This window comes from Bubalus bubalis, chromosome 12 (assembly GCF_019923935.1).
Source record: "Bubalus bubalis isolate 160015118507 breed Murrah chromosome 12, NDDB_SH_1, whole genome shotgun sequence".
Lineage (NCBI taxonomy): Eukaryota > Metazoa > Chordata > Mammalia > Artiodactyla > Bovidae > Bubalus > Bubalus bubalis.
Genome location: NC_059168.1, coordinates 14,403,231 through 14,428,154, shown reverse-complemented (window position 1 = coordinate 14,428,154; position 24,924 = coordinate 14,403,231). Strand labels below are relative to the sequence as shown.

General features: G+C 35.4%; 1 protein-coding gene across 4 annotated transcripts in view; it reads left to right on the top strand.

The window, feature by feature from the left end:
* The window catches only part of MEMO1 (mediator of cell motility 1), a 114,158-nt gene that overhangs the window by 77,321 nt on the left and 11,913 nt on the right, over nucleotides 1–24,924 (top strand). For 3 of the 4 annotated variants that reach the window (XM_025260846.2, XM_044925795.1, XM_025260847.2), the window contains 2 exons: nucleotides 15,694–15,836; nucleotides 23,829–23,905. In XM_025260846.2, the coding sequence (XP_025116631.1) occupies nucleotides 15,694–15,836; nucleotides 23,829–23,905 (220 nt within the window). The remainder of the gene's footprint in view (nucleotides 1–15,693; nucleotides 15,837–23,828; nucleotides 23,906–24,924) is intronic. The other variant, XM_044925796.1, reaches the window with a different exon arrangement.

The following is a 24,924-nucleotide window of genomic DNA, read 5'->3' as shown; positions in this document are numbered from 1 at the left end:
GTCATCTTGGTCCTATCTCCACTTGTTACTTTTCTTCAGGGCCTTTCTCTACACATGGTTTCCCTTTCCTGCTGATCTATCCTGAAGTACATGGCAATTCAGGGTAGCAAGAAAGTAAGTAGAAATTTTAGGTCTCTTAATCTTTAGGCTTGCAAGTGGCACAGTATTACTTGTGCCATATTTTACTTGACAACGCAAATTGGAAGACTGGATTCAAGGGGAGGGAAAAATTGTACCTAACGGGAGGAGTGGCATGAGCATTCAGAGGTGGGAGGAATTTCGTTGATTATGTTTGTAGATAGCCTACCACGGTGGCACTGCAGTTAAATAGCTTTTCAGGAGGTTATTTATATATGTATATCTGTCTGCTTCCCTTCCATAGTATTTCCCTAACCTGTCCCCTATTCCAGGGCAGCTGGTCTACTCTGTATCTTCTGTACCCATCTCAGTACCTGGCACACAACAGGATCTCAGTAATTAATTGTTGAATAAATTAATAGCAATCTATTTGTAATACTTTCATTAAATATTCCCCAGAAATGAGGTCAGAGTTTTTTAATTAGCTGCTTTTTATGTCATGAACCTATTTACATGTTTTTTTTTTTTTTTTAATTCCTTTTAACTGGGTATGCATCGGACACTCCAGTACTCTTGCCTGGAGAATCCCATGGATGGAGGGGCCTGGTGGGCTGCAGTCCATGGGGTTGCTAGGAGTCGGACACGACTTCACTTTCACTTTCACTTTTCACTTTCCTGCATTGGAGAAGGCAATGGCACCCCACTCCAGTACTCTTGCCTGGAAAATCCCATGGATGGAGGGGCCCGATGGGCTGCAGTACATGGGGCTGCTAGGAGTCGGACACGACTGAGCGACTTCACTTTCACTTTTCACTTTCCTGCATTGGAGAAGGAAATGGCAACCCACTCCAGTGTTCTTGCCTGGAGAATCCCAGGGATGGGGGAGCCTGGTGGGCTGCCGTCTGTGGGGTCACACAGAGTCGGACACGACTGAAGCGACTTAGCAGCAGCAGCAGCAGCAGCAGGACTTTCCAGTATATGACTATGTAGTACTTCAGTTGACTAATTTTAAAACTTTTCCTCATTTTTCACTATAATGAAAATTATGATGGGCTAAAAAATTAAATATCTAAGTGTATTATTTATAATTCTCTTATATTAAGCATATTTAAAAGTGATATTCATTAGAGCTTTCTTTAAAAAAAAAAAGAGTAATATAGAGGAGAAAACAAAATGATCCGTAATGTCCTTGCTCAGTTAAATCTATCCTTTTAAAAAATGGGTGTACATGATTTAAAAGCATACACAATGAGCAGTGAAAGCCTCTTTTATTCTCCTCAGCAGTGTTTATTGACAGTGAATATTATTATGGAAATGCTAACATATATGTATGCATATATGTTGGTGTGTTTGTGTGTGTGTGTATATATATATAAGACTTATACATACACATTTTTGTGTAATTAAAATGTAAACAGGAGGTTGTATCTTAAGCATTTTATTCTGATCCTTTTTTCCATGTATTATCTTTACTATTGAAACTCATAATTTTTGATATTATATATAATTGCATTTGAGAGATATTAAGTTGGGATATGTAGAATTCATCTATCTTGAAAAAGCTATTTACTCTTAAAATTTGGAGAAGTAAATGGCAACCCACTCTGGTATTCTAGTCTGGAAAATCTCGTGAATGGAGGAGCCTGGTAGGCTACAGTCCATGGGGTCTCAAAGAGTCGGACTCGACTGAGCGACTAACACACACTCTTAAAATTAACAACATGATCCCACTTCTTTTTCTTTGCATTTTACTCTGTTATCTTTCCCTCCTTTTATTCCTTTCTCTGTATTATTCTCATTTACTCTTTGTTTACCGTTTAAAATTTTAATAGATTTTCAGGTCACTGTAAAATATATTCTTTATGACATAGAAGTCTGTGAATATTGATTAATGTAGATTTGTAAATATCCAACACCGTCAAGATATAGAACAATTCCTTTGCCTCAGTTTTAGTGCTTTTTTGTTCAGAAAAATGTGCAAAGTAAATAGTGGAATTCTTTAGTAACTTTCAAAGTGTTTGAGAAATATGGCCCTGTGAAAATACTTACGTTCACTGTAAAAATATCTTTTCAGCCATATAGTACTTTTTGTTACTGCTAATATTTTTGTAACATGGACAGCTTGAAAGCACAGTACAGTGTATTTAAATCTTTCATCTTAGGTTTTAGGTTCAAGTCAATCTTAGAAATTCACTGTGGTTAGGATTTGACAACTTTAGTACTTATACCATTACATATATTTAAAAAAAATATTGATTTTGTATAGTTTATCCAGATTGTTAAGCCTAACTCTTGTAATTTCTTGTGTTTATTCTTATTAATTATATTTTTGAGTTCCCTGAGTGAGAAAACTACTATCAAATGCCAAATGCCTTGTATGGTATTAATTACTAATAACTGAACTTTTTCCTGTTCTTAATATCTTATATTAGTATAATGTATTTGTTAAAATTGAGGAACCAGTATTGATACAGGATTATTAAGTAAAGTTCATCGTTTAATTAGGATTCACTCTTTGTGTTAGTATAGTCTTTGGCTTTGCCAAATGCTTCATTTCATGTCTCTCTACCTTTAATAGTCCCATGTAGAGTAGTTTTACTGTCCTAAAAATCCCCTGTGCTCTACCTATTCCTCTTCTCTCTTCTCTCAATCTCCATCTATCCCCTGGTAACTACTGATCTTTTTATTGTCTTCCTAGCCATATAGTTTCTGGAATATCGTGTAGTTGGAATCATGTAGTATGTAGCCTTTCCAGGTTGACTTCTTGAACTTAGTAATATATTATCAAATTCCTCCAAGTCTTTTTATGGCTTGGTAGCTTATTTTTCTTTGTTGTTGAATAATAGCCCATTTTATGGCTGTGTCAGTCTTTCTACTCACCTATTAAAAGATTATTGATATCATTGGATTCAGTTCAGTTCAGTGGCTTAGTCATGTCTGTATCTTTGCAACCCCATGAACCGCAGCACGCCAGGCCTCCCTGTCCATCAGCAGCTTCCAGGGTCCACCCAAACCCATGTCCATTGAGTCGGTGATGCCATCCAACCATCTCATCCTCTGTCTTCCCCTTCTCCTCCTGCCTTCAATCTTACCCAGCATCAGGATCTTTTCAAATGAGTCAGCTCTTCACAACAGGTGGCCAAAGTATTGGAGTTTCAGCTTGAACATCAGTCCTTCCAACGAACACCCAGGACTTATCGGTCTCCTTTAGGATGGACTGATTGGCTGTCCTTGCAGCCCAAGGGATTCTCAAGAGTCTTCTCCAACACCACAGTTCGAAAGCATTAATTCTTCGGTGCTCAGCTTTCTTTATAGTCCAACTCTCACATCCATACATGACTACCGGAAAAACCACAGCCTTGACTAGACGGACCTTTGTTGACAAAGTAATGTCTCTGCTTTTTAATATGCTGTCTAGGTTGGTCATAACTTTCCTCCAAGGAGTAAGTGTCTTTTAATTTCATGGCTGCAATCACCATCAGCAGTGATTTTGGAGCCCAAAAAGATAAAGTCAGCCACTGTTTCCATTGTTTCCCCATCTATTTGCCATGAGGTGATGGGACCAGATGCCATGATCTTAGTTTTTGAATGTTGAGTTTGAAGCCAGATTTTTCACTCTCCTCTTCCACTTTCATAAAGAGGCTCTTTAGCTCTTCTTCACTTTCTGCCATAAGGGTGGTGTCATCTGCATATCTGAGGTGATTGATATTTTTCCTGGCAATCTTGATTCCAGCTTGTGCTTCCTCCAGCCCAGCATTTCTCATGATGTACTTTGCATAGAAGTTAAATAAGCAGGGTGACAATATACAGCCTTGACGTACTTCTTTTCCTATTTGGAACCAGTTTGTTGTTCCATGTCCAGTTCTAACTGTTGCTTCCTGACCTGAAACAGGTTTCTCAAGAGGCAGGTCAGGTGGTCTGGGATTCCCATCTCTTTGAGAATTTTCCACAGTTTATTGTGATCCACACAGTCAAATTGGCATAGTCATTAAAGCAGAAATAGATGTTTTTCTGGAACTCTCTTGCTTTTTCCATGATCCAGCGGATGTTGGCAATTTGATCTCTGGTTCCTCTGCCTTTTCTAAAACCAGGTTGAACATCAGGAAGTTCACGGTTCATGTATTGCTGAAGCCTGGCTTGGAGAATTTTGAGCATTACTTTCCTAGCATGTGAGATGAGTGCAATTGTGCGGTAGTTTGAATGAAAACTTACCTTTCCACTCACCTATTAAAAAATTATTGATATTGTTGGATTAATATCTGTTATATTTTTTACCATTTTCTATTCACTGCTCTTGTTCTTTCTTTTCTTACTCTCTTTTCCTTTTTCCTCTGATTTTAATTGAACATTTAATACGAGTTCATTTTCTTTCCTCTCTTAGCATAGGTTACACTTCTTTTTACTTTTTTTTGTGGTTGCTGTAAAATTTGCAATGTACATTTGCAACTGACTCAAGTACACTTTCAAGTAACACTGTACTGATTCATGCAGTGCAGGTATCTTACAGTATTCACAATTTCTTGTTCTTATCCCTTATAACATCGTTACCATTCATAAGCTATAATTATCAAGCACATTATTGCTGTATTATTTTGAACAAATCATTATGTTAGATCAATTAAGAATAAGAAAAATAAAATGAAATATACCAAAGATGTTATTTTAAATTCTTTTATTCCTTTCTAATATGCTTCTTTTCTTCTATGTCGATATGAGCTTATGAACTAAGTCGTTTTCCTTCTCTCTGAAAGACTTACTACCACTTCGTGGCTCTGATTTTATTATTTAAAACTTGCTATTTGGGGTTGGACAAAGGATTTCTTTTATCTTTGCCACCTCCTCAAGAACACACAAGAGATGTTTCCTTTTCCAGTGTTTCTGTTAATCGCAAATTAAGAATAATGTATTTTATTTATAGGGAGTAATTAAGTAGGCTAGTAAACAAAACTCATTTTGGCTCCATATGGTAATTCCTCCCTCTCTGGTTTTACTAGTTTGATGTAAAGATTTGATTGTTTTTAAGATATTTACCTTTATTTTTTTGGGCTCCAAAATCACTGCAGATAGTGATTGCAGCCCTGAAATTAAAAGACACTTACTCCTTGGAAGGAAAGTTATGACCAACCTAGACAGCATATTAAAAAGCAGACAGATTACTTTGTCAACAAAGGTCTGTCTAGTCAAGGCTGTGGTTTTTTCAGTAGTCATGTATGGATGTGAGAGTTGGACTATAAAGAAGGCTGAGTGCCGAAGAATTGATGCTTTTGAACTGTGGTGTTGGAGAAGACTCTTGCGAGTCCTTTGGACTGCAAGGAGAGCCAACCAGTCCATTCTAAAGGAGATCAGTCCTGGGTGTTCATTGGAAGGATTGATGTTGAAGCTGAATCTCTAATACTTTGGCCACCTGATGTGAAGAGCTGACTCATCTGAAAAGACCCTGATGCTGGGAAAGATTGAAGGCAGGAGGAGAAGGGGATGACAGAGGATGAGATGGTTGGATGGCATGACCAACTGAATGGACATAGGTTTGGGTAGATTCTGGCTGTTGGTAATGGATAGGGAGGCCTGGCATGGTGCGGTTCATGGGTTGCAAAGAGTTGGACACGACTGAGCCACTGAACTGAATTGAACCTTCAAAATTTAAAAATTTGGTTAATCTAAATTTTTCAGATATGAGTAGAGTTGCTTAATTATGCAGGGAATAATGAGTGATGCAAAAACAAATAAATATTGTGTGTTTCTTCAGCATATAGTCCAGTTGGAGAAATAAGAACTGTATATAAATAAATGTAATATAATTCAAAATGTAATAAGTACAATTGAAGAGTTTATAGAAACAGAAAAAAAGGTATGAAGATGATAGCTGAGTTGGGAGCACAGAGAAGGCATTATGAAGAAGATGATATTTGAGTGTACTTTGAGGATGGCTGTAGTTTTCACAGAATGAGGCAGAATTTTTTGTTGGAAACAGAATACTGTAAATATAAAATGCAGAAGTAAGAAAGCCCAGGGCTAATTTTAAGAGCAGGAACCTATTTGACTTAGCTTGTGGAAGTTACAGAAGTCTGGGTTAGTAATTGAGGTCTGTCTCTAGATGACTTTTGTTTGACCTGCATAGGTAGAAAAAGTTTTTCAACAATATGAATGTTTTTAATTTGATGTTGATCCTGCCACTTCTTGTTATCGTATATCTTATCTGACCTTTCACACATATATGGTACCAACATGGGGCTGGAGACATTTGAGTAGGTAACCTTGTAGGGGCAGAGAGTAAAAGGGCCAAGATTAGAAAGCTGGAACGCTTGGTTGGGACAGGATTATGAAGGACATTAATGTCATTTTAAGATATTTGTATTTTATTCCATGATTGTTATAGAGCTAGTAAATGTTCTTCAGAAGGAGGGTGATGATTAGAACTTGACCGTAAGAGTATTCTTCTTTGATGTCATGATGGTACTGTGAAGGATGGATTAGAGTTGGAAGAGGTTGATAGAAATAGTTCAGAAATCATGGAGGCTTTGGACTAAAGTAATAATGGATAACACTGAGCAGGTTATGGGAGAATGAAGAAAACTTGGTAAATATTTCTGTATGGGAGAGTAAGATCATTTTAAATACTTTTAACGTGTAAGAGTGTACAATTATCAGAGATGGTCAAGATGTTAACTTTTCGGTGTAAATCAGATACAATTTTAGGAGAACATAGGGCATGGAAATGTTGACTTGTTTCCATCAAAATACTGGAATGTTTCTGTAAAAATACTGGTGTGACCATAATTCTGAAAGCTGACTTGGACCAGTTCATCATAGTACTGTTTTGCTTCAAACAGTTGAGTTTCCATAATAGAGTTCAGTAAGATTCTCTGGTACCTGAAATATGCCTGCCCTTATAAAATCTTTTTTACTAGTTTTCCTACAGGAATGGAAATTCAGAAAGGTATACCCTTTGAAATTAATTTTGATAGTCTCACTGTATTCCCTTACCTGATCAAACAGTAAAGATTTATAATGACTTAAATGTTGATTTTAGTTGTCATTGACAGTTTACCTTCTCCCTTTTCCCTCTCTTTTTCCCCAGTTTCTTTGGCTCTGCCTGATGTTTTCTGGGTCTTTCTAGTTTATTCTTTCTCACAGTGAGTCAGAGTATTCTGCATTTAATCTGTAGACATATCCCTGTCGTTGAAGGTGAATTTGATCAAGAGGAAAAGATTAGCGGAATTGATCCACATAGGGTTCCCTAAAACTGCACATTATGATTTCTTTCTGTCTCTGTGCCTTTAACACCTTTTTTGAGGGTTCCACGACCAGCCTCACTTGAAGGACTCATAGATGTATCATGACTATGGTTTATTAGAAAAGATGTGATACACAACAAGACCAGCAAGGGACAAAAGATGTGTCAGGGAGAATCTGGAGGAATCCAAATGTGGTCTTCCAGCATTTTCCCTCCCATAGGGGTGGGCTGAACAGTACGTGGTTCCTCCAGCACTGTAACAAGCGTACAGTGTTTCTGGCCAGGGATGCCTGCTTTAAGATTCTAAATCCAGGATTTTTGTTAGGGGCTAGTCATGTAGACATAAAACTAAAACTATAAAACTATACTAAAACTCCCAGTAGGAAAGCAGGTGTTTGCCATAATCACATAATTTATGAACAATCTAGGCAAGCTGGTACTGTGTCCCAAGTGGGTAAAAAGAGCCTTAATCCACCTAAATAACATTGCAGAAGCCAAGTGGCTAGGTACCCAAAGGCCAGTCTTACACATAGGACTTTCTAAAGATTTCAGCAACAAATCTGCTGAATTTAACCCAGTTGCAGAATTCCCTTTCCACTTTCCCAGTTCCAGGCTGCCATATTGCCATTCCAGCTTTGTGAATTTTTGATTCACCTGAATACCATTTTAACCCTTATTATAGTTTAGGTTTGTACTAGGTCTTAAGATTCTTCTTTCCTTTCTGATTTGGCCTCAATCAAGGTCTTCAACTATTTAAAATGATCAGAGAAAAAATAAGGTATGCTCTTGTGTAGTTACTCTTTAACAGAGTGGAATGACTTGTCTATGGACATGGAAAACAGCCTGAGATTTTCTACCCCTGTCCAGCTTAAATGACAGCCATAAGAGCGGTGTGATTTTCACATGTGTTCTTACCCTGTGACTTTCATACTCCTGGTTGTGTATTTCTGCATATATCGTTTTTTTTTTAATTGTCATTTATTGAGATTTTAGAGCAAACATGTTTTCTTTGTATATTGCTTAGTTTCTCTTTTTCATGAACATAGAAGATTCCTTTGGATTAGTACCTGTATATCAGGAAGAGAGCATTTTTTAGAATTACAGAGCACGGAGTATCTCCGAAATAAATAAAATTTAATTTTTGATTGTAATGAAACAGTTTTTGTTTATGTGACCATGAAAAGGATGAGCAAGAGGTACCATAAGACATTTGAGATGATTGGAATATATTTTATTTTTATCAGAGTAGACTTTTAGTATTTATCTACATATGTTTTATCCTCTCTTTTTTCCTCCTGTGAATATTTTCTATCTAAAAGAGGAGAGGAGAATAAATTATATAGCGCTATTGTGGCAACAGCTTCAGCATCTTAGAGATAAGAATAGCTTTTCTTTTGACTGGCTTAGTTATGATTTTTTTAAAATTCTCACCTGAGAAGCTCTAGACTGCTTCTAAAATCTTTGGAAAGTTGGAAGGATTTGTATAGAAAAGAAAATTCTCATGTTCATCAATGTTGTTCAAAGGAGAAATATTCAAATAAATGCCATGGAAAGAATAATCAAATAACTATTTGTATACAGTATTTGATCTAGTTTAAAATGTCATCACTTTTAAGATTTCAGTTATTTATATGCCACTAATTTAGTGAAAACTGCCATTTAAATGATTTTCTTATCACTTAGAATGTTCATATTAGACTTCATAGTTTTCTTCTGATGAAGACTTTTAAAATGTATGCTTACCAAGTTTCAGATGTTCATGTAGTATTATTAACTATAACATTAACTATAGAACTGTGTTAGCTACAGAATTCACATTTTTATGTTAGAATTTTTGCATTAGAATTTAGACTTTTTTGTACTCTGTACCAGTAGAAGCATTGGTGATAGAGTGATATTGTTTGTTTTTAAGGGGAGTGCTTCACTATTGGTTGTGTGATTTCAGTTTTTTTGTTTGTTACACATCTTGGATACAGTAATTTTCTGCAGCATGGGTTAAGGCATAGGACAGAAAAAGAAGGGCTAAAACTTTCATCTGTATTACTAAAGTGCTCATAGGTATTTTGTAAGGTGGGTTTTATTAACTTTGTTTTTATGGATGACGGATGATAGTTTAAGTAACCTGCTGCAGGTAGCAGAGATGGATTTTCTTCCTTTTTTTTTAACAGTTTTATTGAAGTTTGAAGTATGAATTTATATCCTATAAAATTTTTGATGAATTTATAGAGTTGTGCAGACATTTTCACAATCTAGTTTTTTAAAAAAGAATATTTTGTTTATTTATTTGGCTGGACTGGATCATAGTTATAGCATGTGGGATCTTTAGCTGCAGCGTATGGGGTCTAGTTATTTAACCAGGGATTAAACCTGGGCTCCCTGCATTGGGGACATGGAGTCTTAGCCACTAGACCACTAGGGAAGTCCCTCACAATCTAGTTTTAACATTTTTATCACCCAAAAAAGAAACCTTGTGTTCATTTGAGGACAATTTCTGCTTCTATTCTCAACCTCAGGTACCCATTTACCTTCTTTCTCTGTAGATTTGTATTTTTTGGAAATTTTAAATAAATGGAATCATACAATATGTAGTCCTTTGTGTTGGTCCTTTTTCACTTAGCATACTGTTCTTGAGATTCATCCATGTTGCATTGTGTATTAATGGTTCATTCATTGTTTATTGCCAAGTGGATATTCCATTGTATGAATATGCCCCATTTTGTTTAACCATTCACCAGTTGATGGACATTTGGATCATCTTTATTTTTGGCTATTAGGAATAATGTTATAAACATTCTTGTACAAGTCTTTATATGAATATGTTTTCATTTCTCTTGAATAGGTACTTGTGATAAGTCTGTGTTTTTCATAGTGATGGCACCATTTTATATTCTAGGGAACAAAGCATGAGGGTTCTGTTTCTCCATATTCTGGCTAATGCCTGGTATTGTCAGTCTTTACATTACAGCTCTTCTGACAGATGTGTAGTGTCAGCTGACTGTGGTGTTAGTTTGCCATCTCCCCACTGACTTATGAATTTGAGCAACTTTTCATATGATAGTCATTTGTGTATCTTCTTTTGTGAAATGTCTGTTCATATATTTTGCCCTAGTTTTAATTTGATAATTTATCTTTTTACTTAGTTATTAGAGATTTTTGTATTCTGGACATAAGTTTTTTATTGATATGCAAAGATTTCTTCCCATGGTATGTCTTATCTGTTTGTTTTCTTAATGGTGTTTATTGAAGAGCAAATGTTCTTGATGGATTCAGTTTCTTTCTTTCTTTTTTTCCTTGTATGGATTCCACTATTGATATCAAGAAATCTTTGCCTAATCTAGGGTTACATAGATTTTCTCTTCTTGAACATGGTCAGCAAACACAACCTGCAGACCATATCTAGCTTGTTATTGTCATGTTTTATGGGAGCATAGACACACCCATTCATTTACCTATTGGCTGTGGCTGCTTTCTTTTTACAGTAGCAGTTGAGTAGTTTCTAAAGAGATTGTGTAGCCCAGAAAACCTAAAGTATGGCCCATTTCAAAAGATGTTTGCTGAACCCTGTTCTCAGAGTGTTACACTTTTAGCTTATAATATAGTTGTGTCTATGATCCAATTTGTGTATGGTACGAGGTAAAAGTCTGACTTCACTTTTTGTCCTATGGATTATGCAATTATCCCAATACTATTTGTGAAAAGACTATCCTGTAGGTAATGAGTCATTTTCTTTTTGCTGCTTTCATGATTTTTCTCTTTGTCTTTGGTTTTCATCAGTTCATTGTTCTGTATCTAGGTTGGCAATCTTGTTATACTTACCTACTTTGGGTTGTTGAGTGTTTTTGATCTCTAGATAAATGGTTCATGAAAGTTTTCAGCCATTATTTTTTCTAACTTGTTTCCTGTAACTTTTATGGGACTCTCAGTGTGTGTATCCTCTTGTATTTGATGTTGTCTACACGTCTCCACTGCTCTGTTCATTTTTCTTCAGTCTTTTTTTCCCTCTGTTCTTCAGATTGGATAACTTATTTTGTCTTTAATTTTACTGATTCTTTATGTAATATTGATTCTCCTCTTCAGACCATATAGTGAATTTTTCATTTCAGTTATACTTTTCAACTCCAAAATTTCCCTTTGGTTCTTTTTAATGGTTTACCTTTCTTTGTTGATATTTGCTGTAGTCATTGTATAATTAAAAGATGCTTACTCCTTGGAAGAAAAGTTATGACCAACCTAGATAGCATATTCAAAAGCAGAGACATTACTTTGCCAACAAAGGTTCGTCTAGTCAAGGCTATGGTTTTTCCTGTGGTCATGTATGGATGTGAGAGTTGGACTGGGAAGAAGGCTGAGTGCCGAAGGATTGATGCCTTTGAACTGTGGTGTTGGAGAAGACTCTTGAGAGTCCCTTGGACTGCAAGGACATCCAACCAGTCCATTCTGAAGGAGATCAGCCCTGGGATTTCTTTGGAAGAACTGATGCTAAAGCTGAAACTCCAGTACTTTGGCCACCTCATGTGAAGAGTTGACTCATTGAAAAAGACTCTGATGCTAGGAGGGATTGGGGGCAGGAGGAGAAGGGGACAACAGAGGATGAGATGGCTGGATGGCATGACTGACTCGATGGACGTGAGTCTGAGTGAACTCCGGGAGTTGGTGATGGACAGGGAGGCCTGGTGTGCTGCGATTCATGGGGTCACAAAGAGTCGGACATGACTGAGTGACTGAACTGAACTGAACTGATACATTAAACTTTTTAAAGCATAGTTTCCTTTATTTCTTTGAACATATTTATAATAACTCTAGGGGCTTCCCAGGTGACGCTAGTGGTAAAGAATCTGCCTGCCAGTGTAGTAGATGGGGGTTCAGTTCCTGGGTCAGGAAGATCCCCTGGAGTTGGAAAAGATACCCCACTCCAGTATTCTTGCCTGGAAAATTCCATGGACAGAGAAGCCTGGCGGGCTATAGTCCATGGGGCTGCAAAGAGTCGGACACAACTGAGTGATTGAGCACATGATAACTTTTAAAATCTGTCTGCTGAATCTAATATCTGATTCCACTTGAATACAGCTTCTGCTAGCTTTCTCCTTGCTCCCAAGAATGGGTTACAGTTTCCTTGTTCTTTGGCTCAGAATTTTTTTTTTTCCTTGAAACTGAACTTTTACATAGTACAGTATATTATAGCAACTTTATTGTAATTTTATTAATTTTTTTCTTCAGATGATAGTGGTGATGGTTTCATTCATTCATTCATCTATTTCTGGCTGCGCTGGGTCTTCGTTGCTTTACTCGTTGCAGCAGATAGGGGCTGCTCTTTTTGTGGTGCATGGGCTTCTCATTGCAGTGCTTTCTCTTGTGGAGCACAGGCTCTAGGGTGTGCAGGCTTCAATAGTTGCAGCTCCCAGGCTTCCAGGCACAGGCTCAGTAGTTGTGGCACACAAACTTAGTTGCTCTGAGGCATGTGAGATCTTCCTGGACCAACTGTTGAACTGGTACCTCCTATACTGACAGGTGGGAGGTATAGGAGCTGAGCTACCAGGGAAGCCCTCATTTTTTTAAAAAAGTAACTTTCATAGACTCTGTATGCAGAATCTTTGTTCCAGTGTTTGGCTATTGATACATCTCCTCAGCTTTTAAATCATTCTTACTTGTTTTTACCTTGACTTTCTAGCGTTCACCCTGGTGTCTGCACTGCTTAGTGCTAGCTACTGTTTGTTTGGAAGCTGTGTTTAAATACCATGAGCCTATGTAGCTTTCACCGTGTGCTGGTGGGTTTTGAGTGTTTTGGGGAGAAGATTAGAAGTTTTCAAGTTTGCCTCCTTTACTTTCTCTTGGGTCTTCTCTGGTCTCCCAGTGCTTGTGTGCATCCCTTGTTTCCAGGCAGCCAGGGATGTATAAGAGCTTATTGTCCCTCAGGTCTCCACTCGCCTTTGTGCTTGCTCTCATCCTCCCGGTTCCCTGGCATTTGGGTGGAGCTTCAGCCTTCTGGACCTCCCCTGCACACATGTGCTGCCTCCTGTTCAGCCGGCGCATCTTCTCAGAACTTGTCAGTTTATCCTGTCCCTATATGGCTCTCTCCTTCCCAGGACCTCCCTGTTAGATTTCTAGGTAGTCCTCAGGTTTGTGACTTACCTCAAATGGTGTGGTCATTTCAGGCTACAAAAGTGGCAGGATTTTCTGTTTCCTGCTGGGTGTGCGTATTCTGCTTTCTGCCCCAAGCCAAAGTCAGCCCCCTTCAACAGCGAAGCTGCTGGTTTTTCATAGCCAGCCTCACCTTGCATTTACCATAATGTTGAAGGACGGAGGATTGAGGCAGTTCCTGGTAAGGCGCCAGGCTTGCAGTGTTCTTCTCAAAAAGGTTTTTTTTATTTTTCAGGAATTAACTCTTCTCATTGTATTTTTTTGGCCTTTGCTTGATTTTCAGAGCACAAAATGGTTGTTTTTTGGACAGTTTTATTCAGTTTTATAATTGTTCTTTGAGGGCAAGATTTTATACTCCTTTGCTAGGGAAGACCAGCTTCACAACTTGGATTCTGGACTTTTCATAGGAATGTTACAGTTCAAAGCCAAATTCTCTCTTCTTTGATTTATGCCTTGTGGGGATAGAGAACAGAAGTAACAATAATTTTTTAAAAAGTGAAATGGCAAAGAGGTAGATGGATGAATCTTAATTCAAAGGTTGGATTTCTCAGTAGTATGAGACTTTTACCCCTGTATAGATAGCTCAAACTGAGGTTAACTGAGTGGTTTGGTGGCTCTTACAGAGTAGACTTGTGATGTTTCTCCAGAGTAAACCAACACTGACAAAGTACTTTTCTTACAGTATTCCTCAATTTGTAACAGTTTTATGAATCAGACATTGTAATTATGATCATTTTGCAAATAAGATAAATTTTTAGGTTAGTAACTTACCTTTGCACTCAACATTTGTTTATATGTGATAGAGATAGTACTTGAACCCATTTCTTCTGACTTCTTGTTTTTTTATACTCTGCTTCCCTACTGTGTCATTTTAATGATCTTAGTGTTTTTATTTATGTAGGTAGTGCTTGAAGTTAGAACAACTCATAACAATCTTCTTGAATTTTTTGCAAATTCTTTTCTTTCATATGATAATCACTCTTACCTTACTGAAAAGCCCCTATTCATTCACGCAGTTGTGAAGCACAGTGGTAAGAATCATAGAAAGAGATATCCCATGGCAGCTTCCTCTGCCAGCTTCCTGTTTTTTTCTTACTCCATAGATGCAGATTCTGCCCAAGAAGCCCCTGCATTGCAGAGGGACTGGAGATCTGTATGATCTGTTTATTTCGCAATTGACAAGGGTAAGGGGGCCTTTTTGGGGGAGGCGCTTGGGTGCCCTGAATTTAGCTTTATGAAGCTGAGCTAACATTGTACTTAAACCTAGTTTTTTTTCTACAGACCCTTCTATAAATTCTGTTTGTCCTACATCAATTAAGTGCCAGAGTATCATATTAAAAGCCATTTATCATAAGAATTTTTTTTTTTAAGTCCTGTTCACAACAAGTCAGACAAGCATGAGTCATGTTTCTACAATGTCAAATCTGGGGTCATTTAGAATGTAAATAATATTGGATATATGTAAATTAAATTTCACTACAATGAAAATTTTTAAAGGTCTGTCTCTATAGCCCGTCACGGTTATTCTTAATTTGCTTTGTTCCTTTTCCATAAATCTTTCAATCTGTAGAGTGAAAAAGGGACTTGTAAATATGCTATAGACATTGTGGATGGGCGTGGTATCTTTTTCTTGCTGCCAGAAATTAATACCTATTTCCTTGAATTCTATGTCCATCCTAGATGCCAGTGAAATTTGAGTTGTATCTTTAGACTGTCCTGTATCTGTTTAATTAGTTTAGGTGTGAGGTGTAGCTGGTGAATCTTTTGGGAGCCAAGATAAGTTTTGTGGGTCTCACTTGGCAGGTTTATAGAGCTAGTGCCAGAAATGGTGGTGTTTACAATCAGAATTAAGTAAGGAAGAATTTAATGCTCTTTTAAACTGCAGAAGCATTGGGCAGAGATGATTGTAGCTTTTTTGGGTAGTTGAGAAGATTGATGATAGTGATTTGATGAGCTTACTTTTATATTTGATGATATTGTTAGTAGTAAAATAGCTGCTTTACCTAAAGAACTAGTGTACATTTCTGTAATTTACATAGATATTTTTAATATTCTGTACCTCTCATTTTTGAATGGTTTTCTTTAAATATTAATTTATAGATTTTAAGGATTCAACAACATTATGTATATTATCCATACCACTGTTAATAAATGTTCCACTTTTTAGTGCCAAGCATTGGAAACCTATTTTTATTTTATTTCTTAAATGACTTTTTTTTTTTTTTTTTTCTGTTTTCTTTAAGCCATAAGGATGAGTTTACCATTATTCCTGTATTGGTTGGAGCTCTGAGTGAGTCAAAAGAACAGGAATTCGGAAAACTCTTCAGTAAATACCTAGCGGATCCTAGTAATCTCTTTGTGGTTTCTTCTGATTTCTGCCATTGGGGTAAGTTCTAGATTTTAACATTTCATGGTAGAAATTATGTACTTGTGGTTAAAGGTATCTTTTCATTCTCAGCTCTTATCTTCAGTTATTTATCACTTTCCTTGGAAAGTTACACTTTTAGCAATAATATATAAAGGTGAATAAAAAACTCTTGGTCATTTAAAAAGGATGAGATTGTAATAGGGGATTATGGATACATTTCCAAAGGCGACTGGTATAATTGGATTCACACTGTGAGGGCATCCTTGCTTAGACACTTAGGTTAGTAGGAGTTAAGATCTTTTAACCCCATTTCTAGGTAGAGCTGTGTGATAAATTCTCTGAAGTGAGTTTTTTGGCAGATAAAACAAATGTTCTTTAGAACGAAGAAGAGCACTGTGTGCTATGCCAGTCTTGCTCCACATTTTTTCTTGTAATTAGTCCTTTCTTCTTTCTCTTTTTGCCTTTGGTGCTTAATTTTTGCCCATAGTTGCCTCCAAAGATTATACCTCAAAGTACCCTCCAAAGATTGTAACATGTTAGCTATTAGCACTGTGGTCTTCACTGATTCATAAGCATAAGAACTTCGAAGAGATTTTTGTTATTATTGTGAATTAAAAAAAATAAGGAAGCTTCACAATGAATAGATCATAAAGGAAGTGAGATGTTTATGGATGCCTCTTTTAGTTAAAATTTTTTCTTGAATTCTTTGGATACAGTTTGTTCTATTTATCCATTACTGTGATAGAATGTTTCTGAATCCTGTTCCTTTTAGGACACTCTTTGACTCATTGATTTAATGGTTTAAGGATGCCAATATCTGTTCATTCTTCAGTTGTTTCTTTGATTATGGTGAAAACATAAGGCTCAACACCTTAAATTTTAAGCTACATAATGGCCAGAAAAACACCCTTAATGAGCTATAGGGAACCCTGGCCTTTACATGTCTTGTCATTGATTGCCAGAGTTGATTCCACATTTATCAGGCCTGGATAGGCTGGTTTCTTCTTCTCTTACATCATGCTGCACTGTGTGTGGCCTTGAGATTTCAGTTCAAGAGAACCATTCTTCCTAATGGTATAGATAAATATTTTGTTATCACTGATTTCTCTGCTGGGGCTGATTATCCCCGCAGGAGACATTTGGAAAAGCCTGGAGACAGTTTTGGTCCTCATAGCTGGAGTGGGAAGGAGGTGGGGATGCTATTGGCATCTAATGAGTAGAGTCCAGCAAAGCTGTTAGGAGCTGTTAGGTAAACATCCTATAACGTACAGGATTATCTTGCCCACATGTCGCTAGTGCTGAGGTTGAAAGCCTTAGTTTAGGGTATGCAAGTAGCTCTGTCTGCTACCTCGCCTCTCAGGGTTCTTTAATAATTAATTCTGTTTGCTAGTTGGTTTGCTACCTTTGGCAGAAGTTATTTTTTATGGATATAAGTGTATTACTTAGATCTGAAAGGGTTCTTTTCTTGGGGATTTTGAAGTTTAGTAATAAAACTAAAGAGTATCATTATTGGGGGCGGGGGAAGAAGCTATTTTTCTTAGTATTATGAATAAAGCATGTTTTAGAAATTTAAAGTTCCTAAAGCATGTGTCCCTTCCTCTTCACTTTTAAGGCTCTTTGAATTGTTTAAAATCACTTTGTGATTTAAATAATTCACTTCCCTGATATGATAGTATTCTTCAGGGCCTGGACTCTCCCTCAGTGTTGGTATAGTACAACCACAACATAAATCCACTTAAAAGACGAGTAGATGCTTTAATGTTGCTTTTGTGTGAACTCATCCTTTTTACCTCATTGGTGATTATAAAGCAAATCCTAGTCCGCTACTGTATTTAAGTAGAATGTTGAGAGAGAAAAACAAATTTTGTTTTGTATCTATTTAAATCTTCAGAAAATTATTTAGGCCATTTAATCTACTGATTTCTTGAAAATTTTGGAATTTAAATTGCAGGATCGAATTTTCTGGTTATAATTACAAAAAAGAAGTCAAACTTTCCAAAGCCTGGTAAATGTTAGCTATTGGAATTGTCAAATGACTAAAACATATTTATATTTACATTTAGTGGTTAAGTAATAGAACCTTTCCAAGTGTTTATTTTTTCAGTATAACTGTCGCTAATAATGCTCATTAAATGCTTACTTTGTACTTATGGAAAGCACTGTACTAATTCTTGTTAGGAAATTTGATGGAGGTTTGGGGGTAAGTGGAAAGAGTTACATGGACACTATTCCAAAATTGGTAGACTCCTTTCTACAATGTAATAATGACTGTCATTCTTGTAAAATAAGTTTTCATTTTCTCCATTACATGCCTATTGAAATAATATGAATCATTGGCTAGTTATGGGTTGAACTGTGTTTACTTAAAGAAAATAAATTTCATATTTTTGAAATTCATGCTCTAGTGGCATTGGTCCTCTTTCCTATATGGATGAACAGTAATTTCCATCTCAAAAATCTAGCCTTTTCTCATGACTACAATACTTAGTTTCTTCTTGTTTTAATGATACTATGTGGATTGATTTTATCATGCTTAAGTAATGATAATACTGAATTCAAAATCATTTCACAGGAAAGATTAATTTTCTAAAGTATTCAGAGATCTTAAAAGTTTCATTGAGTTAGGCTCTTAATACACTTCACATTTCTGAATAGCTGTTTTTTTTTCTTTAAGAGAAGTCACTTGATGATGGTACAGTTGACCAATTGCTCAGATATATACAGTGGGATTTTTTTCTTGTTGCTGTTAAATAATATGTTAGAGTACTGGCAGTAACGACATCTTTATTTCTAGTGGTTGTTTCTCTTTATATTCGGTCTGGGTTCTGTGAAAAATAAAATGAAAAACTTGATGATAGAGACAGTTAAGAGACCTATATGTGTGTAACTGGAAGAATTTTGCCTTGTCAACCTTATTTGTTAGCCAATGTCCATTGTAAAAATAAATTTTTTAAAGGGGTGGTTTGCTTTAAAGAGATTGATCTTTCTGATCCCACTTAGCTCTTGTTTAGACTTGAAGGAGATATTGGAGAAAGAAAAAAATTGATTAAAATACTCTCAATTTTTCTTTTTGGGTGAGACAAGCAAAGGGACAGTTTGGAACCTAGATTCTGTTGTGCCCTGTCTTTCTGTCCCCTCATTTGAATCTCCCTGCTTTTGGGGAGCCCCAGATGGTGTTTCTCTGATACTATTTGAGTATCAGGAGGAGTAACGTAAGAGAAAGGACATGTGCTGCTGGTAGTTGACTCTATCACGGTCAAGCCATGTGTCCCCGTGCCCTGTGCACTTCCCAAGCTCCACACCCTGCTGGGGGGCTCCGTTATAGAGAATTTGATCTGTGGTCAGGACTTTTTAGTTTTTCTAGTTAGTAGAATTTGTATTCTGTTTTCCTGAGTTTTATTTTTGCTCTTTCCCATATATTCTGTTAATATCTGCTTTTTCCTGATCATCCTGAACTTTATACTTTGAAATTTAGATTATTGACAGCTTTCATTAACATAACTTTCAGTTAACTTCTGAGAAGTTTCTAAATGAAACTGGATCTAACAGAAGTTGATTCTTTAAAGTGGATTCACACTTCTGTTTATTAGATAATTTTCCTTTTAAAGGATAGTTTTAATTTCAAATCAGTTTCAGTAAATTTATTTGGTTAAAGTTAATGATAAATTATTTTGTTACAGTATGAATAAGGTTTATACTACAGTCACTTCAGCAGGTTTGGATTTTTATCTGTAAACTTGCATTTGTATATTTACATAGTTTTTAATAAATACATGCCACTTATTAAAACTGGCATTTCTAGTTTAATATGTATTAGTATATGATTATTCATATTCTCCTCCCTTTCTGTTGTTAGTCTCTTGGGTATGATGGTATTACTATTTTCTAAATATTTAAATTGATTTAAATTAGCTAATTCCTGAAATATATCTTATTCAAGATATCATATTTGTCTTCTCAAATATTGGTACATAGTGATTTCACATATTTAGGGTTTTGATCTTTTGCGAGTTTGAGAGAAAGCCAATAATTTTACATTGTAACTAAGACTTCAGAATGAAAGGACTATAGTATTTTGCTTATAAAAATGAATACCTTATTTGATGCTACTTAGATAATATTTTCTTTATGAAACATTTTTTCTTTGGTAGTGATTTCAATTAAATGTCCCTAGTTTAGGTCCTTAGTGTAGAATGGTCTAATAGTCTTATCTCAAGGTGTTGTGAGGTTGAACTCAAATATTTAAACATATAAAGTGATTAAGTAAATGTATAATAGTACAGTTTTTCCTGGACATACATCAGCAAGTCTGTCTTGCTCACTGATCTTTTGGGGGCTTTATAGAACAACTTTCCAAGCTCATTATTTATTTCTGCAATCTAGCATATAGCTTAATGTTGAGATAGTTAATTTTTTTTTTACTTCCTGTTTTGAGGTATTTCAAAAGCAGTGTTGGTTCTTGTGCCATTCATTGTTGTGTTTGTCCTCATTAGTTGACTGTTGTGTGTTAAACAGACATCCCTGGAGCTTACTCTCCACACTCTGTGAATCCACTCATTAATCACCAGTCACCTTTGGAGATGGGAAAATTACTTACCTGTATTTCTTTTTCTCAGAAAGCGTGCTCTGGAATGGATTCACAAATGAGCTACCCTCCTTCCCTCAAAGAGTAAGGTTTCTGCTTTACAGGATTTTTTTCTTGGGTTATTTTTCCTCTCATCTTTTGAATTTGAAAAGAACTGAGGGAAGGCACCTGAAGAAACTACTGACATACTCACTAGGGGAGTTCCAAAGCTTGTGCTGCCCCTAGGGGCAGTGTCAATGGCTCTTAAAGCTAGAAAGCTCATACTTGGAGTTGAAACAGGGGCTCAAAGAATCCATTTTCCCAGTGTACCTTCTGAAAGGATAAGTTTCAGGTAAGTAATTTTCTCTTACTATGTGATATGCTTAATTCATACTTATATAAAAGTTCACACGTCCAGTTCTCCAGGCACATAGGCAACCGTATTTGTTCACTTTAGCTGCATAAGCTTTACTGAATGTTAGAAATACTGTGAAACAAAACTCATGAGGTACATGAAATCATAATATATTTTAAATGAGCAATATTTGAAGGTGCATTAATGAGCAGTGTATTGTATTAGTGTCGTTTCTTTTATTTCTTAGTAAATAAAATCTTGATAAACTTTATTTTTAATAATTGGAAGCAAAAAAATCTTGTGAGTTCAAATTCCAAATGGTGTTTAAGTAAAGTTGTTATGTGTGTGTACTCATGTGCTTTCACATGTATATGCATACATACATATGTACATATTAATGCATTTAGGCTAGGATAATGGCAACTATTTACTTTAAATTTGATGCTTTCTCTAAGTGTGTTGACCAGAATGAATTACTGAAGTAATTTTGAAATGTTTGTATAATTAAACTATCATGAGACAGTTTGAGCTGTTACAAGTAAGATACTTTTTTCAATGTAGTAGCTATAGAAGTGTGAATTTAGCTTCTTAACAGAAATTCTTTAGTGCTTATCAAATATTTCTATTCAGTTCTTCAGCTACTAATTTCGAGATGGCTACTAAAACAGCAAAAAGTAGATAACAAAATATTAAAACATTTGCTCATTGATTTTCTTTGTATTTTGTCATTCTTACTAAATCATATGTTGATTTAGTATTTTAACTTATTTTAAACATTCTGTGTACTTCTGTCTTCAGAAGTAGTTTTTAAGTGAATGTTACATTGAAAATGGTCCATATGAATAAGGTAGCATTTTAAAATATACTTACACTTTTGATGTATGATTAGGGCAGGTTTAACCAACTTCAGCAATTTGAAACAGCAGCTCTAAAATTGAAAATAAGTAGAAAAGACTTTTGAATAGCAAATGTCACAAAGTACACACATTTTTCTCTGCACTTGAGAGTGGCCATCTTGAGATAAGACAATTATGTCCCAGTAACAGGGATTATTGGCAACTAAAACTAACAGTTGTTGTCAGAAGTAAGAAAAAGAGAATGTATTAGTATAAACCTGAAGCAGCTCAGGTTCAAAGAGCGGAGCAGGATACGTCATCCCACCTCTGCTGCATCTGGACACAGTCTTCCGACTGCCCAGTACACGTCCAGTTCTCTAGGCACGTGGGCTAACTACAGTGACAGTGCGCTAGCATTTTCTTGTCCAGGATTGTTTATTTGATTGTTTATTCATTTCACACATGATGTGAGGCAGCTTTATCTAAAGAACTTTGCAATAAAAGTCGAAATTTAGTACCAGTGAATTGAATCACTAAGTTATTACGGTAGACTTTAGATTTGTCTTTGAACCTTCTGAAAGCAGCCTGGCAAATAGGAAAAATAGGGTAAATTATATAATGCGTGTTGGATAGGAGTAAGTACATATATTCTTTAAAGAAAAACAAAGCTGTACCTAACTCTAAGTTTTGAAGGAAATGTCTGATGAATTGTTTAATATAGAGATACTGAGTGATAGAGTTGTCACTGTTTAAGAATTTTTTTAGTTCAAGGACTGTAACAGATCTAATAGTTATAGCAACATACAGTAATTTCCAGTGCTTACCAGAAAAGGTTGTTAATATTCAAAATGCAGGTAATTGTCTCAGAAACCTATTGTTTGATTCTAGGATATCATGAATTGTAAGATGCAATATTGATTTAATAATGGTGCTCGGTGGGGGAGTGGGGGGAAATAAGAATTGCCACATTGAGTAGTTATACATGTTAATGTACGTGAAAAGTTAATATGTGAAAGCTAAGGAAATATGGTATATTGTAGAAAGGTGACTATCAGAGATGATCAGCATCAACAAGTTAATGAGATGTTAAAAACTGTGAAGTATGGTTTCTCTCAAAAAGGACATCCAAAGGGTTTTATAATTTTACATAGCTCGTGATCTGTAAAATGATATTTTTTAGTGAGATAAATAGAAAACTTAAAAATCATAATTATCCAGTCAAAGAAACCCATCTTCTCAGATGCGAGGACAATAATTGGCTATGTGAACTTTGCTGTAAAATTTCAGCACAAAGACGCATCGTATGTGTGTACACGATTAGTGTACTCTAATGCCTTCAGAATTGCACTTTGGTGCATCTTTGAAAATAAGGAATATAAAAGTATTGAGTTCTTGAAAATAAAGGCATTGCTGAAAAACAAGTTTTGATATATCTGAAATACAACATCATCAGTTGAATAATAATCTGTAATTAATTATGAATATGTTTAACTTTTGGCTTTTATATGAACATAGTAGGAAGCAAAATTCACTTCCTGAGCCTTTTGTTTCTCCCTTTTTAAACTTCTTCCATTTGCCCTCTTTGTTCTTTGGAGAATAACTAAACATTGACTGTTCTGTGCTTGTACCCTTACTGAGACTTCATTGTCAGAGTAGAACTTACTTGTTAAATTTATACTTTTGTGTATCCTACTTAAAGGCACTTGTATTAATCGTTTTCTAACATTTGCAACAGTGACATAAATTTTAAAAATTTAGATCATAAAAATTATACAAGCCACATATATCTCTGACTTACATTTTTTTTTTCTGTAGTAGAGATTAAATCTTTGCATTTGTACAACAAAAGCCAAGCTTTCGTTGATTTGTTATATTGAGATAGTTTCCTTAAGCCATATCTTCTTGAATCATGTTCTTTGGGTTTACTTTCTATTATAGACCGATATAATATGTTTTAACAATGCTTCTAACTTTTAAACTGTTTCTCCTTAGTCTTTTGTATTGCTTGTGACTTTAAGGTTTTACAGTTTGAAATAGTTTTTAACCTTGTAAAACACTGATGATATATCATTTCTTCATTACCTTCCCAAATATGCCTTTTATTTTTACATACAAGGGCTCTTGGGAATCATTCTCTCAGAGGCTTAAGCTGTGCTTTGCCTTCCATGAGAACTGAAATTATTTGGTAAGCGCTTGCTTTCTTTTTAGCTTCTAATTTTTCCCTATTTTATTTTGTACATGATATTTGTTTCAAGGTCAAAGGTTCCGTTACAGTTACTATGATGAATCCCAGGGGGAGATTTATAGATCCATTGAACATCTAGATAAAATGGTAAGTCCTTCAGGTGTGGGGTTTTACTGCTCTAAGATTTTTTTCTTTAATTTCAGATTAGTGACTCAAGACTTACTATGTTAAGGTATACAATGGGCTGATAATTCTTTCCCTATCTTTAAATGTGCAAAATATATATTGTAATCATGTGATATTGAGTATAAAATAATCCCTGTTCTATTAGTAGAGATTTCCTTCATCTTAATTTTATTTGATTAATTATGCTTTGAATAATTAGATACAAATTTTAGATACTATTTGGGAAATGTCTTGGTTTTAGGGACAATAGGATACTAATGCCACTACTTACTGTTAAGCAGAGACAATCATAGGAAATTCTGAGTTTATTTTATTACTTAATTCTATTTTTTGGCCATTTGGGTTTTCCTAAATGGAATTTGGATTTGTTTTAAATTAGAATTTTAAAACATTATTGTATTCTTTACTAGCCCAGGAATTCAGTAGATATTGATCCTGCAGTCAAAACTGCAGATACTGTCAAAATCTACAGTCAAAATATCCTCAAAATCTACAGTCAAATATCCTGCGGATATTGAGTCAAAACCTCAAGTTTTCCTTGAAATAGGGTGGTTAGAGTACTTGCTTTAATATTTAGTATTTTAGATAATATTTAATGTTTTAGAGACATGCAGATCATTTTGGTATCGACTCATAATGGAATATTAAATCTAGCAAATATATCACTAATTTTTTCTGATCTTCAACAGATTGTTTCAGTTTTATAGTCCTCAATTTGTCATCTCTAAGATGAGAGACTTGGAGAGACTTAGTCTCTAAATTATCTTTAAACTCTTATCAACCTTTAACTCTGTAACCTGTAATCTGTTAAAATCAACTTGGCCAGTTTGTGATAAACTTTATGGGTATGTTTTAATATAAGAATATTTAGTCAAAGTAGAAATACATTTTAGTAAAGATTTTGGATCTGAAGCTATAAGTAGATTATATTGAGTAGTATTATTTTATTAAAAGCCAAATGGAATAAATGCAGTTACTCA